Source organism: Mirounga angustirostris, unplaced genomic scaffold, assembly GCF_029215605.1.
Source record: "Mirounga angustirostris isolate CCGP_5_RB_7025 unplaced genomic scaffold, mMirAng1.0.hap1 SCAF_9, whole genome shotgun sequence".
Classification (NCBI taxonomy): Eukaryota; Metazoa; Chordata; class Mammalia; order Carnivora; family Phocidae; genus Mirounga; species Mirounga angustirostris.
The window spans coordinates 18,018,539-18,034,413 of record NW_026991717.1 but is presented as its reverse complement, the minus strand read 5'-3'; the positions used below and the strand labels follow the sequence as shown (position 1 = coordinate 18,034,413).

At 49.5% G+C, this 15,875-nt stretch overlaps 2 protein-coding genes across 15 annotated transcripts in view; one reads left to right on the top strand and one right to left on the bottom strand.

Moving 5' to 3' along the window:
- SYNM (synemin) overlaps positions 1 to 15,875 on the bottom strand; it is a 35,107-nt gene that overhangs the window by 1,220 nt on the left and 18,012 nt on the right. The window contains exons 4-7 of one of the 6 annotated variants that reach the window (XR_010404883.1): positions 10,356 to 12,811; positions 6,305 to 6,453; positions 5,385 to 5,815; positions 2,015 to 2,122 (exon numbers count right to left, since the gene is read on the bottom strand). Coding sequence is in view for 4 of the 6 variants with exons in the window: in XM_064569956.1 (XP_064426026.1) it covers positions 5,530 to 5,815; positions 6,305 to 6,453; positions 10,356 to 12,811 (2,891 nt within the window). In the remaining 2 variants the exon portion in view is untranslated. Of the gene's footprint in view, positions 1 to 1,889; positions 2,123 to 5,336; positions 5,816 to 6,304; positions 6,454 to 6,488; positions 9,491 to 10,355; positions 12,812 to 15,875 lie in introns of those variants that run through there. The other 5 variants (XR_010404884.1, XM_064569956.1, XM_064569957.1 and 2 more) reach the window with 5 other exon arrangements.
- TTC23 (tetratricopeptide repeat domain 23) overlaps positions 1 to 15,875 on the top strand; it is a 116,239-nt gene that overhangs the window by 94,000 nt on the left and 6,364 nt on the right. For 7 of the 9 annotated variants that reach the window (XM_064569965.1, XM_064569959.1, XM_064569962.1 and 4 more), the window contains 2 exons: positions 2,672 to 2,754; positions 3,570 to 4,333. In XM_064569965.1, the coding sequence (XP_064426035.1) occupies positions 2,672 to 2,754; positions 3,570 to 3,684 (198 nt within the window). In that variant the 3' untranslated portion in view covers positions 3,685 to 4,333. Of the gene's footprint in view, positions 1 to 2,671; positions 2,755 to 3,443; positions 3,527 to 3,569; positions 4,334 to 15,875 lie in introns of those variants that run through there. The other 2 variants (XM_064569964.1, XM_064569963.1) reach the window with 2 other exon arrangements.

Here is a 15,875-nt window from a genome sequence, read left to right as displayed (position 1 = left end):
CCTCAGACCGTCTCAAATAATCGCTATAATGTCAGTAAAATTCTAATGTCACGATGAACAAGTTAGCACCAAAGCATGTTGACATCAGCTCATTTCAAAATGAGCTGCATCAGAAGCACTCATAAGTATGTAAACAGAGGAGTCAGGTGGGTTTAAAATTAGACCTGATCTTTTACACTAAGTTAAGGTATTTCTGGCCATGTAGGAGAAAATGAAGTCTATTCTGGCAAGAATGTTAGCCCTGGACAGGGGCCTCTCACTGCCAAGCAGAAGTGATGGGAAAGCCTGCTTGCTTCCTGCTTGCAGTCCCTTCCTGAGCACCTTCTCTGCTGGGCCCTGCATGGAGACACCCCCAGGCTTCCAACAGTGGGGAGCCACGCAGAAGAGGAGGGCTGGAAACCCGTCCCCAAAAGCAGTACAGAACTTTCTCAGGTTCCTGAATTTGCCAAGTTCACAGTTTATCTGTGGATTAAATCAGTGCTGGCTCAACCCCGTGGAATGAGCAGCACGTTGCCTAGGCCAGGCCTGGCCACGGCCCCAGAAGGGCTGGGGCTTGTTGGATGAAGGGGGTGGGATTTTGGAGAATTTGAATCATATGCTAAATGGAATAACAGAACCAGGGTACTACTTCCTGGTGTTACATAATTCAACCAACAGAGTGAAGATCTGTTATTTTAAAAAAGAACCGTGTCATATCTTCATCTAATAATATTTCTTTCCTCCAGAAGACAGCCCCATTCTCAGATTCCAAAACCACATTCTCAGTTCCTCAGATTGAACCAAACATTCAGACAGTTTTGATATTTTCCACATCTTATAAAGACAAAGCATTTTGGCTGCTTGCATTTTAATTTTCTCAAAGACCTAAAAATGGTTGTCAGATCAGAACGAATAAACAGTCTTCAGTACAAAGTCCTCAAACCCTCGCACTTTTTTTGACTCAAGCGGTTACCATGTAGAAAAACCAATTCAATATTTTAAAAATATAAAGTATTTCAGATGTGCAGAAAAGCATGAAGAATGTAACAAACACCTTTGAGCCCACAATCCAATATAAGCAACAAGACATGACCCATACAGTTGAAGTCCCCACTATTCCCTTTCCCACCCCCACCTCCAGATGACTACTGTCCTGAATTTGATATCATTCCTATGTTGTCTTAATTATTTTACTATGGCCTTGTTTTACATGCTTAAGCTTTGTATAAATGATATATATAATATATAATAATATATAACATAATAGTATATAATGCATTCATCTGCAATTTGCTTTTTTTCTGCCTATAATCACAAGATTCATCTATGTGGATATATACAAGCACATCAAAAATCTGTATGATATTGTATATATACTATATATATATATATATATCACAATTTACCTATCCATTACTAAATATTGCCAAATTGTTCTAAAAAGTTGTCGTACCGATTTCAACACCCACTATCAATATATAAAAGTGTTGTTCTTGCTTAATACCTTTGACAAAGCTTGGTATTATGATCAGACTATAATTTTTGCAGTAGAATAGGTGAAAGGATGACCTTGTTGAAGTTTTAGTTTGCATTTCTGATTACTAGTGAGCTTAGGTATGTTTATTAGCCACTTAGTTTTCAAATTCTTTGAATAATCTCTTTATGTCTTTTGATTATTTTCTATTGGTAAGTTGTTTTTCTCATTACCTTATAGGAGTTCTTTCTATGTTCTTAATACTAATCCCTTCTCAGTATTGTGCGAGTATTTTCTCTCATTGTACTTTGTACTTTCCCTCTTTGTACTTTGCTTAAGGTGAATTTTGGTGCATAGATGTTTTGAATTTTAATACAGTTAAATTTTATCAGTCTTTTACTTTTGGTTTGTCTGGAAGTAAGAAACACTTCCCTACCTCAAGGTGATGAAGATAAACCTTCAATATTTTCATCCAAAAGTTCCATTTATTCACTAGTTCAGCTCTTCCCCCTAGACCCTTCAGGGCCACTTCTGTCATCTGTCAAGTGTTAGACTCTCTGCCATGTTCTATTGATCTGTTTGTCTATCTCTGGATGAAAACCATCGTTGAGTTTTGGCCATCTGGGGGCACAACTTTCATCTTTATCCTTTCCTTGAGTTTGCCTTGGCCTGGTACAGGCAACCAAATAAATGGCAGCCCAATAAGCAGAGGGGAGAAATCAAGCCAAAGTTAGCCCTGGGTAAGACATAAACTGAACAGTTAACTCCTAAATATCCTAAGAAATTACTGTATAGTAATGAATATAAAAAGCCTATATAATATAAAGCATTTTTTAACAACAACAACAACAAAAAGCAAAGGCATTAAAAAACTTTTCTGGGCTATTATAAGGCTCATTTAATAATGGAAACTAGAGACCATCCCCAGTCGATTCCAGTGTTCTTACCTTTATTTTCTAAAATGAACGTAAACATAGTTCGCATACAGCTAGTCATAGGGAGTTCTGTAAAATAGTGTTAAAACTTTACATGTGTTCTCTGGATCCCTCAGAGCATCCAGATTGAAGGTCCCTGAAGGTCTGTCCCTGAGAAACCCTGAGCATGCACCAGTTCTGTCAGGCATGGGTCTTTATTTCATTCAAGGGAGACTTGATTTTCCTGAGAAACGCTCTCAGTGACATTGTTACAACCTCATGATCGCTACTTGGTGTTCTGCAGTGTCTTCAGATTCAGACGCTCTTGTACGGACTACAGGACAAGAGGACTCTGGCCACCCAGCAGACGGTGGACGTCCTGTCCAAGTGAGTTGGCCTCCGCTTGCACTGTTTCCTTTGCCATTCCGATCTCGAAGGAAGCTGGTTCTGTTAAGGTTCTGTGAACTTTCCGTGGGAAGTTTTACTAACTGACTTCCTGTAACTCATCAACTATACGGGACCAGTAAACTAGCTTCCCTTGCCCAGATACTAAGAAGAGATTAGCTCTTGAATAATGTCAGAAACACACTGGGATTCTTCCTCCTACAGACCAGCGCCTGCAGGTCACCTCCCCTGCGGGAAGGCAAGGGCGCAGTGCTCTAGCTTGGCCGGCTGGCCTGTCAGGATGGGGGGGCCGGAGAGCCCTCTGACTTCACCTTGAAGGCCGACCCCAGGTCTTCCGCAGCCGGTGAGCAGAGAAGAGGCGCACGCTCCGCTGTAGAGATGCTACACCTCACAGAGCCTGTGGGCAGACTGCCAAGGAACGATCATGGAAGCCTGGAAGGCGAGGAGACAGCCAGCAGGGGGCACTGTCTCAGAGCCCACCCCCTGAGCCGGGGCCCCTTCGGCCTTGAGCCGGCAAGGCCTCCAGCCCCAACCTCTCTGCTTGTGTTCTGCTCACTGAGCCAGCCAAGGGCCGATTCTCTCAGCTCAGCGAGAAGGGTCACAAAGAATTAGAAAGCGGGAGAAAAAAATCCTGTGCCCGGATTCTCTTCTCATTTATCTTCCCTCCCCAGGCTCCTTCGTGACCTGTAGCTCACAGTCGTGAGGCTTCCCTTCACCGCAGCAAGGGCTGGGCCGGGGGGGAACCGTGCGGAGGTCTGAGGGGCACCACACTCACCCCACCTTCTGCTCCTTGGCAGGACCCCAGAGGTGGCCGTGAAGTCTAGGCAGGCCCCGAAAGCCAAACCAGCCTTCTACACCGGCGTGGCCCCGCACACTGTGCTGGGGAAGGCCCGGCCCAACGCGGCGGACTGAGCACCGCCCCCCCGCCCCCCCAGAGAGAGCTTTAGTCATGCCTGGGCGCCGACACCGAGGGTCCCCTATCAGCCTCTCCAACAAGAAGATGGAATCCGACAGCCGGTCAGGGTTTGCTCTTTGCAGACCTCCCGTGGGCCACGTTTGGACGGTGGATACCCTCCAGGGTGATCTGGTGCTTTATAAAGAATTTGTCTTTTTTGCCGCCCAAGTGGTTTTTCTCGCCAACAAAAACTTGTACCCATCAGCACCGCTGGGGTTGCAAGGCTTCTCTTCAGAAGTTTACGATTTCCTGTGTGTGAATACAATGTACAGTATCTGGACGGAGAGCCCCTGGCATAGATCTGGAGTCAAGACTTGGAGCAATACAATTCTGGAAAAAGCCCTTTCTTATAGAAGATAATAGGGATTGAGAATAAAATGCTAATGAGAGGAAACTTGGGAGTACTGGGGTTGGTATGTATTTTTAAAATGAAGCTTGGGGCGCCTGGGTGGCTCAGTTGGTTGGGCGGCTGCCTTCGGCTCAGGTCACGATCCTGGAGTCCCGGGATCGAGTCCCACATCGGGCTCCCTGCTCAGCGGGGGGTCTGCTTCTCCCTCTGACCCTCCCCCGTCTCATTCTCTCTCTCAAATGGATAAATAAATAAAATCTTTTTAAAAAAAATAAAAAAGTAAAAAAATAAAATGAAGCTTGCCTCAGAGCTGCTCGGAGCCTAGAGAGGGGCACGAAGAAACTTCTCTTCACTCATGCAGTCATTCACTAAAAGTGGCTGAACACCCAGTGAGAGCTGGGGACACAACAGTAAACAAGACACACCGTCCCCTTCCCCTCAGAGCTTGCCAGCCAACATGGACGCTACGCTAAACATAATGGTGCAATTAGTTGGTAGCAGAGGGAAAGAGCCCAGTACAGCGAGGCAGGTAGTGAATGGTGGTAAACGGGCCAGAGGTCAGGGGAGGCAGGGGTAAGGGAGTGAAGAGAGATGAGCAGGAGTGAGGCCGGCCTGGAGAGGCTGCGGGGGAGGACCGCTGACTCCCGTGGCCTCTACTCCGGGCAGGAGAAACATGGCTGCCCTCGGGAGCTTCTTTTTTTTTTTTTTTTTTTGAGTTGGCCCAGTCCTTGGCCCCCTGCTCTCCCAGCTTTCTCTGGGTTCGGCATGTGAGGTGGGGAGGGTGGGAGTGGGACGAGCGCTCATGTCCCACAGTGCTCTTCAGTCTCCTGCGGGGGGAGGCCATTGCCACTCGAGAACGGAAAAGCAGAGTGGAAGTTTTGAGCACCTTTGTTCACGCTGTCAACAATGAGAGCTGGTGCTGGATAAAGGTGGACAGAGTACACAGTGGGTGGGAATGGGCTGTGGGTGGCGCTGCTCCTTCTCCTTCCCACCCTCATCCCACGGACTGCGGTCCAACGAGGCTGCAGGCTGGTGCTAAGATGGCAGCAGGATGCAGCCTGGGCCCCCTTCCACTCCAGCACCCAGTGGGAAACCCAAAGCCACTCTGGTTCCATTTGGGCAGGATGCCACCTCAAGAATTGATGGGGGAAATAAACCAAAAAGGCTCATGACAGGGTTAGAGAGACAGGCAGGGTCCCTGGTCCCCCTTGGAAGCTGTGAGCTGCCCACACAGACCACCACCCCTGGTACCCACTCACCCAGTAGGCCTGTAGTGGGAGGAAGGCACGAGACGTGGTCACTACTCACCAAGTGTTCCATCTAGTTGAAGATACGAGTTTCAACGTGGATGGGGGAATAAGCATTTTAAGTATACACCACACTGGAGTCTGCCAGGGACTGAATGTGTACCTCCAAAATTCATGATGAAGCCCTAGTCCCCAGTGTGAAAATACTAGGGGTGGGGCCTCTGGGAGGTGATGAATACGTGAGAGTAGACCCCGTGAATGGGATTAATGCCCTGATCAAAAGAGACACGAGACACGATCGCTCTCCACCACGTTAAGACACAAGACGACCGTCGGGCAACCAGAGAGCCCCAACCAGGCACCGAAACCACCAGCACTTCGATCTTCGACTTCCGGCCTCCAGAACTGGGAGAAAGAAATGTCCCTTGTGTGAGCCTCCCAGTCCGTGCTCTGCTCTTGCTGCAGCCTGAGCAGACAGGAGTCCATGCTGGGCTTTTGGGGGGGAAAAAGTGAATTCTGATGTGACTTCGTCCTTTCTGTATTTCTTGGAGGAGAAGGTCTTAGAATCACAGAAACTAAAATGCATTTTAAAAACTTTCGTCCCTACCCCAGGAAAGAATGAACTTAGGACCGTCCCGCCCAAATGTCTCCCATCTATTAAATGTGTTAACTTCAACACAAGAGGAAGACCATAGATATTCATGGTCTTTGTGGTAAAAAGTTACACACCAAGCAAGGGTATCTAATAACTCTTCTGTGTCTCCAACAACTCCAAGTTTTTCAAGCACCAAGAAACAGACATGACTTACTAACCCCTCCAATTTGCACTTAAGTGAACCATCATGTTGGTGTGCCTTGGGCTGTCCTGGTTTTAGCACTGAACGTCCCGTGTCCCGGGAGACACCTCCATCCCAGGCAACAACGAGATGGCTGGTCACCCTACAGCACTAGCCTTCCAGGCTGTGACGACCACATTCTTACCACAAACTGTCCAGTCTGTGTTTGAATACAAGCCAGCTGGTTTTTGCTCTGTCCGCCATGCTTTCTAATTCTGTGTGAACACCACCAAGTTCTAATTCAGGTAAGGAACCGAAACTTCTGAGAGTCTCCCCAGTGATTCTGTGCCACCACTTAAAGAAAAATAAAAAGAAAAAAACCATGCGTGTAAACACATATAGGTTTTAATTAGAGCTTAAATAGAAAGCACAAAAACACCTACTAGAAAACATTCATTTTCTCCAGGAACAAGGTGGGGTTTTTTTCTTAGATTTTTATTTTTATACATTCTTGTGACACTTCCCTCGGTAGGGAACAGCTTAGAAAGATCAGCTTTTTCGATGATTCCATCCTAAATATACACTGGAAACCACACAATATCAAAACCACCAGTGGGAGGGTGCAAAGCATTCTGTTAATATGGTTTTGTCTCCACAACGGTAAATACTGGTTCTGTCCCACCCCCAAAGTTGATTTCTATTGCCTCCAGAGCGACTGGTTTTAAAGGACCCGGAGCTGTGGGGTGATCTGCACAGTGTGGAGGGCCTGCCCTGCTCCTGGGTGATCCAGAGACTGAGCAACCAAAGATAGCTTGGGAGTCCATATCCGTGAATACTCTTGGCAGGCTACTCCTTGAAGATCCGTGTTCTAACATGGAAATATAAATTAAGACCTCAGATACTTATTTTCCAAATAGAGGTGGGTCATATTAGTAATCTGTCAGCACTCATTTACCAGATCACAAGGCAGGAGAGGGACATAAAACTAAGCCCACTCGGACTCACAGAACAGACTCCCCATCCTCAGTCTGTCTTGCCATCAAACCGGTAGGCTGTCCCCTTGACCAATAAATCACTTCTACAAACACCATCACCCACTACGGCTAACAGAAAATCAGCCCATCCTTGACTGTATCAGAAACGAGAAGTCTTTGCAAAGCCGTCACCTCTGTACCAGTTTGTGACAGTTACTGGCTCATCTGGCCGACAACAATGGTTTAAACTTGGAAGTCAACTTTGTCTACACCCGGATTCACAGTGTTTATAAGACAGATCACCCTGAAAGCTTTGCTGCATTTTTCCTTGGCTTATTAAGAAAATGCACTCTCCCTCAACTCTCTGCTGTGGCCATTTCTGGAGGCCGAGGAGATGGAGGTCTTGGGGGCTGGAGAGCCACTGTGTGACCCCGCCCCCCTCGTGCCATAACCACCACCCCCATCACCATAACCCACTTGAGGCTGATGTCACCTCGGATCGTTATTCTTCAGCTCACTACCGGCAGCTCTAGGTTCTGTGTTAGAGAAAATACAGGTTCGACTTTATGTGCAAGAAACGAGCTTGGATTAAAATAACACTGCTGCGAGAAATATTATTTTTGCATGAGGCCCTACCTCTGAAGATGGAAGCCTTAAAAGCAATGCCCTTATGTAAAAGAAAACAAACCCAATAAAGCACCCTCGCTCTAGTGTCTTAAAGGCGACCGTATGGATGTGAAGGTCAGCATCCTGTGGCCCAGGAGGGCAGGGCCTTTGCCTTCCGGGGGCCCCTCCTGGGTGCTTCAGTGCTGGGCAACCAGAGGGGAGCCCAGCTTCTTCCCCTAAAACATCTTCTTCTATTCAACATTAGTATCAACTCCCCCGACCAAAACACCCCAGCTGTAATCATTTCTGTTAAAAACTCAAAAACTTCCTTGAGATTGGTGGTGGTTTTTCATCGCGACGTCTCTGAGCTCAGAAAGACCTTGGCCCCTTTCGAGGTGGGGTGAAAGGGCTTCTTTGGGAGGCACCGTCCGCCCTGTGCTTCCAGGGATAACTGCACGACCATCTGGGAAGCAAGTTCTCATCCGAGCATCAGCGTTCTCTGTATGGTCTTCGGGGTCTGCCTCCCACCAGGAAAATTAAACGTTTAGATGCTAAGGGCTAGGGTGCAGAGAAGCTCGAGAATACTCTGATAGGAGCTGGCTACTCCAGAACTCGGGTTGTAACAAGAAAGAGTATTTAGACCGTGCGCTACTTAACCACCTAGTGCTGCAAAAGAAAATACTCGAAGCTAGTCCCAAGAATCATTTCCCCTGCACACGCAGGACTGGTGCAGGGTTCTGGGACCTGTGCAAACACAGCAAGTGTATTAGGGACTTGAAATATCACCATAGGCTGAGGCTCTTCTCTCCATAAATAAAACACTATATATATATTTTTTTTAAAGCTCTGCACATAGAAAGCAATTCATTCAGGTCTTAAAGTGAATTTAACTTTTTCCTAAAGAAAAAATCATTTAGAGCTTTTTTTTTTTTTTTTTTTTTTAATGGAAGCGCTGCTTCTTTCCTAGGATTTCTTTTCGAGAAGGCTTAGAAAAGCGTATACATTTTTCCTTTTCAATGCTAGTTTTTTATTTCATATTAGCACATGCAAGTAAGATTGACTCGTAAATATATTACTTTTACCTTGTTACCATATAGGCATCTGACCGTATGGATAGTTAATTATAATTTTAGGCAGATGCGAGGCATTTCTGTGAGCAGGAGCAAAACTGGTAGAAATTGTCTCTAGCAGTGAAGAGAAAACTCCAGGAAAAGGAACTTTGGAGACTAAAACGATAAAAAACATATTTGTCTTCAGTTCCAACTCAAAAATAAAATCCCAACACCTTTAAAGGCGTGAATTAACTTGAAACCTTTACAGATTATAGAGTAAATTGACATCGCCTGGAGCGCTCTTTGGAGAAAGAAAAAGGGGGCGTCTTAATCAAGAGTGAGCTTCCCTCCTTCCAATTAGTAAAGGCCTGTGTGTGTGTTGCCTCGGATTGTAAGATACCACCGGGAACAAAGTATTCATCAAAACCAGCGTCCCTCACTGTCCTCCTCCTGAGTGTCTAGGTAGAGAAGGGCCACTTTCTTTTCATCCGAAATCACCGACCTTCGGTCTACCACCCTCTGCAGCTGCACCGTCCTGTCAAACTCAGCCTGCTCCTTGCCCTTTTCCCCGGGGACCTGGTGTCCGGCCCCAGCAGAGCCCTGAGAGCTCACGCCGGCCACCCAGGCCTTCCCACTGCCCCCGTCTCTCCAGGCATCCCGGTCAGGGCCGCCACGCGCAGCCGCTTCCGTCCCTGCGGGAAAGAAGACTGTGGTCTCTCGTGTCCAGCGGGGGGTCACCTCTACGTTACTCACGTCCACCTGCAAGGGAAACGGAGTGTCTTGGGGCCCCAGCGCAACCCGCCTTAGCACTGCGGCTGTCTGCTACCTCGCCTCGCTCAGGGGACCCACTGAGCCGGAGGTGCAAGTGTTTCACACACAGGTCCTGGAAGGCGACCTGTTCAGAGGTTCTTGTTGCTGCGGGGACCCAGCCCAGTGCACCCGCTCATGCCCGACGCCTCTTCTGCCCCTGATGCATCTCCCACACTGGCCTCCGGAGGTGACAGGGAACTGGCCCTTTGGAAGGCGCCCTCTCCAGGATCGCCCTGCCCCCCGTGTACCTACGAGCAGCCTGGCTCCCGTCTGCCGAGCCCTCTCTGCGAGCACTGTTTTCTGAGTCACTAAGCGCTCTGGGCAAGGGGATGATTTGCTCAGTGGCCGGATGCCTCGGAGACGCGATTTTGACCTGCCTCGTGGATCTGCCGTTCCCTGATCACCCTTCTGTCTGAAAGGGGGGCCGTGACCTGGATTTGCTCACGGAACCCCGCTCGAGGGCTTAGCTGAAGGGGCTTTACAGAAGTCTGGGGTACCCACAGACTCTGCAGTTTGAAAATAATCACCACCCCTCCCCGCCCTTGGAAATGGGGCCCTGAAAAATGACTTCCCTTTTAGCATGAGACTGTTTGGAGCCAAACACACTGTGTCTCTCCATGTCTGTGGAAAGCTCTACGGGGCCAGGCTCTCCTGGGCCCCCCACCTCCTGAAAGGCAGGGACGGATCCTTGGAGAAGGACTTCTTTGGCCACTTGACTCTGATCAGGACCCAGGGTGAGGTGCCTCACAGACCGGGGGGGAAGGGGGGGGCCTGCCGAGCTGGCTGCCTGACTTGGGTCACCTTCCCCACTTACCTCCACCACCTCTGCCGTGGGTCCCTCGCGAGAGACGTGCTCAGTCCTCCAGACCCCAGTGGGGCCTATCTGAACGCGCTGGACAGACCGGCTTACGTCCTCGAGCACGTGCGACTGGCCGAAGCCCCTCGGGCTGGTGACTTCCACGGTGGCCGACACGGGCCCCTGGGACGTGGCCGGCTCCGTGCCGGGGGAGGCCCTGCCGGCGTCGTCCTCCTCACCGGAGGGGTGGTACAGTTCCTGGGTGGCCCAGCGCCTGAAGCGGAGGCCGGCAGCCGGGGCCTCCGCTGCGCTCTCCCTGTCTGGGCTCCCGGGGGCTGCCGGGCTGTGCCGCTCGGCCACACTGTCTTGTACCACCGACTCCACGGCCTTCTCGATCTCCCCGGCTTCGTCTTTGCTCAGCTCCTCCAGGTCTAACTGATTGGCGTCCACGGTTTTCGAGAGGTTGACTTCGGCAACCAAGGTCACGGCCCTACCGCCGGAGGTGTGCACTTTCTTGACGTCGATGGACATGTTCTCGGGCCCGCCCTGACCCTCTCTGGCGAGGGCCGACAACTCCTCCTTCACGCGCTCCGGAAGGCTTTCTTCTAGCTGCCCGATCACCTCCACCAGCTGGTGTCGGGGCTCCTTGAAGGCCCCCTTGATGGACGTGTGGAAATCGGGTGGTATTTTAATCTCCTTTTCGATGACTGTGGGTTCAGCATGAAATTCACCGCTTCTAGTTTGTTCTTGCCAGTGAGTATGACCCACGTCTTCCTCCAGCGGAGCTTCTAAGACATCCGGTGGCCTCACAACCGTCTCTCCCGACCCATCATCCCTCTTTGTTTTTCTCCGAGTCCCTGGCAGAATCTCATCTTGCCAAGAGTACCTGATGGTGGACTCTTCTTCAATGTGGATCTGCCCATACACCGAGCCCTCGTCTCTGTTCTGCCCCCCGGGGTGCTCATCCGGCGTCGACACAAAATAACTCTGCTCTCCTCCTTCCGAGTCGCCTGCCTCCGTGACTTCCTCGACGTGGGTTACGTCCTCTTGGGGACACTTGGTCTCCTTATGCCGATTCCCTGAGAACATGGTATCTTCTCCTCCATAACCTTCTCCCTCGTCAACAAGCCCCTTGGAGCCTGGAGACACATCGTCCACCTCCTCTACTTTGAACGGGATAGAAAACTCCTCTGCCTTCTCACCACTGATGTAGCTCACGGGTTCCTCGGTGATCTCCACGTTGACGACCCTTGCCCTCCCCTCTCTTCCTTTCAGACCAACGTTGATTATGTCTCCTATCATCCGCTCGGCCGACTTTCCCTTCAGGTCCACCTCCTTCACGTCCTTGCTCAGAAGGTATTCCAGGCCGGCTTCATCTGAAACATCGACCTCCTCCGTCAGTCTCGACTCCACGACTATCTCGGTCTTTGTTTGCCTGTCGCCGGCAAGCTCTTTCCTGTCCACGTAAGTGACCTTTGTGTCTGGAAAAGCATCGGCAGATGCCTCTGCATCCGGAGCCTGGGTAAACTGCTTCAGGATACTGGACACGATGTTTTCTGCTATGGTTTCGGTCGTGGACTCGCCCTTCGGCGGGCTGGCAATGTCATCGGGGCCCATCCTGAACCGGGCCTCCCGGGTTTCCACGCCTCTCCCAGTACCATCCGGGGCGTCCTCTTCGGGGGGCGTCTGGCAAGCTTTCGGGGCCTCCTGTGGCACGCTCTCCCGGGAGACCCCTAGACTGATGGGCACCTCTCTCTCTCTCACGCTCTTCTCCTGCGCCGACTCCTTCCCTCTCCCCTGTTCCCGCAGTTGCTGGCTTTCTCTCTTTCTTGTTTCTTTATCTAACTTCGTCAGCTCTTCCCACCTCAGGTTTCTCTCCTCGGAAGCCTTCTCTTTGGAATCAAACACCTTCTCCTCCCGCTTTGTCTGGACGGTTTCTGGCCTGTTTCTGTCTTGCTCCCTCGTGCCGTTAGCTTCTGTCTTCTTTCCCACAATGACGGTCCTCTCACTTGACCAAGTGCTTCTGGAAGCACCTGCCGGCCCGTCGTCCCACTGCTGTCGGTAGGACTTTTGGGCCACGGTGGACTCTCGGGCCTCACGAGCGGAGGCGTCCTTCGTACCTGTGGTTCTCAGCCTCTCGGGGAATGTTTGCGCTGGAGCTTCAGGGTCTCTTAAAAGACTGTGCGCCGGAGAGAAAGTTCTGAAGTTGGTTTGACTCTTGGAGGTTTTCTCACGCGAGTCGGCAGTTTCTTCGTAAGTTGTTTCCTGCCGGGTGGTGGTGCGGGAAGAATATTCTGAGCCTCGGAAGCCTCTTCCGGCAGCACCTGCAGTGACGGGCTGGGCCGGCAGGTGCGGGTGCTGCACCAGGCTGTGGCTGAAGCTGGCCATGGGTGCTTTCTGCCTGGCAAACAGATTCCTTTCATTTTCCCTCTGTAACACCGAGCTGGCGCAGCGATAGGACGTGCTCCGGAGCTCTGCGGAAAAGGACAGGCATCATTACCTTCTTTCATCTTAAAAGCATCACCGCAGGTCAAATCCCGTCGGTCATCATAAAAGCCTACTATGACGGCAGAAGGGCCATTGTAAAAATGAGAGATTTTCAATCCCCAAATCATTTCTTTTGGTAGTTTAAAAAGTCCTGTTACAATAAAATAGAGCACGACACGTGCTTCGAGCCAACACCTCTCTCCACTTACTGATCTTAACAAACATCGACCGCGTGATCATAGAGCACAGTACACGCATCAGAGAAGTCAGGGGTGGGGGCGCCTGGGTGGCTCAGTCCCTAAGCGTCTGCCTTCCGCTCAGGTCATGATCCCGGGGTCCTGCGATCGAGCCCCGCATCGGGCTCCCTGCTCAGCGGGAAGCCTGCTTCTTCCTCTCCCACCCCCCCTTGCTTGTGTTCCCTCTGTCAAATAAATCAATAAAATCTTAAAAAAAAAAAAAGAGAGAGAGAGGTCAGGGGTGCCCGTTTCCACGGCTGAAATTTCACAATATCCTGATAATTTGGAAACATTCATCTCTACCTTGTTGACCTAAGTTTCTTTAACACATTTCAGCGGAGAAGAGCTTTATAATTACAAAGTACAGGATTACTAAACACCAATTGACACTGTCCCTCCACCATTTCATGGGCTCTTACTCACCATTCGTTTCCATGTTGGGCCAACAAGTCCTGCAGAACTTAACTTTTTCTAAGGCTCCCTGACTTCGTCTATTTTTACACTTCTATATTTACAAACTTCTCATTCGACAAGGAGCCAGAGCAGGAAGCCAACCAGGCACCAGCACTACGGTCTGTTTTAATGTCATGATCCTGGGGGTGGGAGGCAGTTCACTGGGCTCCCTGCTTGGCTTGGGATCGTCCACAGAGGGTGCTACCTTGGGTGTATCCAAACTCCACCACGAGGGCACCTGCTCTTAGGAATGGCAGCCGGTGGTTAGAAGGTGGCCAGGAGCACCATCCTCCCGGAGAGCGCCCCCTGGTGCCTGCCACACCCCATCGGCGGGGTAAAGCCTACACCCCCAGCTTGGTCTCCCTGTCACGGCAGCCAAAGCCAGGTGCCCCTTTAGGACAGATCCCCTTTAGGACAGATCCCAGGTGCCCCTTTAGGACAGACAGATCAACATACTAATCCTAAACAGAGAGGCCCCAGAAGATGAACCCCTGGGGAAAGTGCAGGAACATCTGGTTTTTAATTAAGGTCCACCGAGAAGTACGGAAGAGGACAGACCGCTTTCAGGCTCTTACCGCCTTGTGAGCAAGTGGCCGGCATTACTCTGGACAGTATTACAGAAGAAACATAAGTGAACTTATCAGTGCTTATGAAGACACTATCCAGGAACACATCTGTACATTTATTCAGTGGACAGTCAATGGGCACGTATATCGTACAGGACACAGAATGATCTGGAAGCTCAAAGCCTCATAAAAGAGTTCCCAACCCATCCTCTTTCTTCTTTTTCTTTTTTTTTTTTTTTTTTAAGAATTTATTTATTTGTCAGGGAGAGAGAGAGCACAAGCAGGGCGAGTGGGAGAGGGAGAAGCAGGCTTCCCACTGAGCAGGGAGCCCGATGTGGGGCTTGATCCCAGGACCCTGGGATCACGACCTGAGCCAAAGGCAGATGCTTAACGACTGAGCCACCCAGGCGCCCCCCCATCCTCTTTCTTCTAATGCTACTTGCTTTTAGCATAATCCATAACTGCAAAACTAAATTTAGTTTACAAATACTGTCTCTGGATCCTTTAAGAAGCTTGACAAAACAATCAGTGAATGAAACAAGTTACCAGGCTCCCAGGAGCCCTCTTGCTGAGCTCTTCCTAGGCTGAACGATCAAAGCTGTCAGAGATCCCTAAGCCCTGGCCCCAAACCACTGGTTCCCCTCCAAGTCTGGCCCCAGCCCTTTTCTCCTCTCTTCCTTCTAAGTGAAGACTTATGAACCCTCACGTAAAAAAATGCAGCTAAGTAAACCTTGAAATCAGGTGAATGACATCTTTGGCTTTTTTCAACCTTACTCTCAAAATCAGAAAGCAAACCTGTCAGATGCCACCTACGACCAAATCCGAACCAGTCACAGATACCTAGAGCCAAAACTGTGCTTCTGAACCCAGTGACCTTTCAAAGCTGTGATGTGCCTAAGAGGGATGCAATTTTTGAAAAATAAAAATGAACAGCGTTTTGTTTTGTTTAAATCTGCCATCTCTCCAGATTAGCTGTTAACCAAATATTCTCCTGATAGAAGTACCGAATACATGCATTCCCAATGTGCCATGATTTCAAATATGGGAACACTCATAGAGACTGAAACTCTGCCGATTGAGGCACAGCCTGAGCATACTGGACGTAATTCAATCCGCCCTTCCTTAGCCAGAAAGCCCTGTAAGTTCTATAGGACTTTAAAAGCTTTTTTTTTTCTTTCTAAAGTTATCCTACAGGTTCTTCAATCCGCCCTTCCTTAGCCAGAAAGCCCTGTAAGTTCCATAGGACTTTAAAAGCTTTTTTTTTTCTTTCTAAAGTTATCCTACAGGTTCTTAGGGTCCTTCTAATGAATGCTCACCTGTTCTGTCAGTTCTGCAGCTATAGGGAATATTGAGCTTTATTCCGTAGCTTTTGGCCTCAATCAAGACAGACCTCAGGGCACCCAGGGACACCTGCACCACACGCATCAACATGAGCTGACCAGGCCAACCCAGGGTAATACGAACGGTGTAACCGTTCCCACCTCTGCCCCTCACGGGGGAGCAAGTTCCAGAGTGTTGACTCCCTGCTCCACGAAGTAATACCACCCCAAACTTGTGCTAAAGCTGCAAGTCTCCAGTCTGTAAAGGGCGTTCCCTCCAAAGGGGGTGATACACAAGCGCCCGCCCAGTCTCCTCCTCGCCCTTCACGCTTCCCGTCTCTACATCAGCACCTTCTCCTCCCTCCCCGCACTGGCCAGATGAATAAATGAATTTACTAAGCATTTTTCCACGCATTCCCATGTACATTCTTATTTAAACCATGACCCATTAAATAAAATCTATTTGGTATGTAAGAG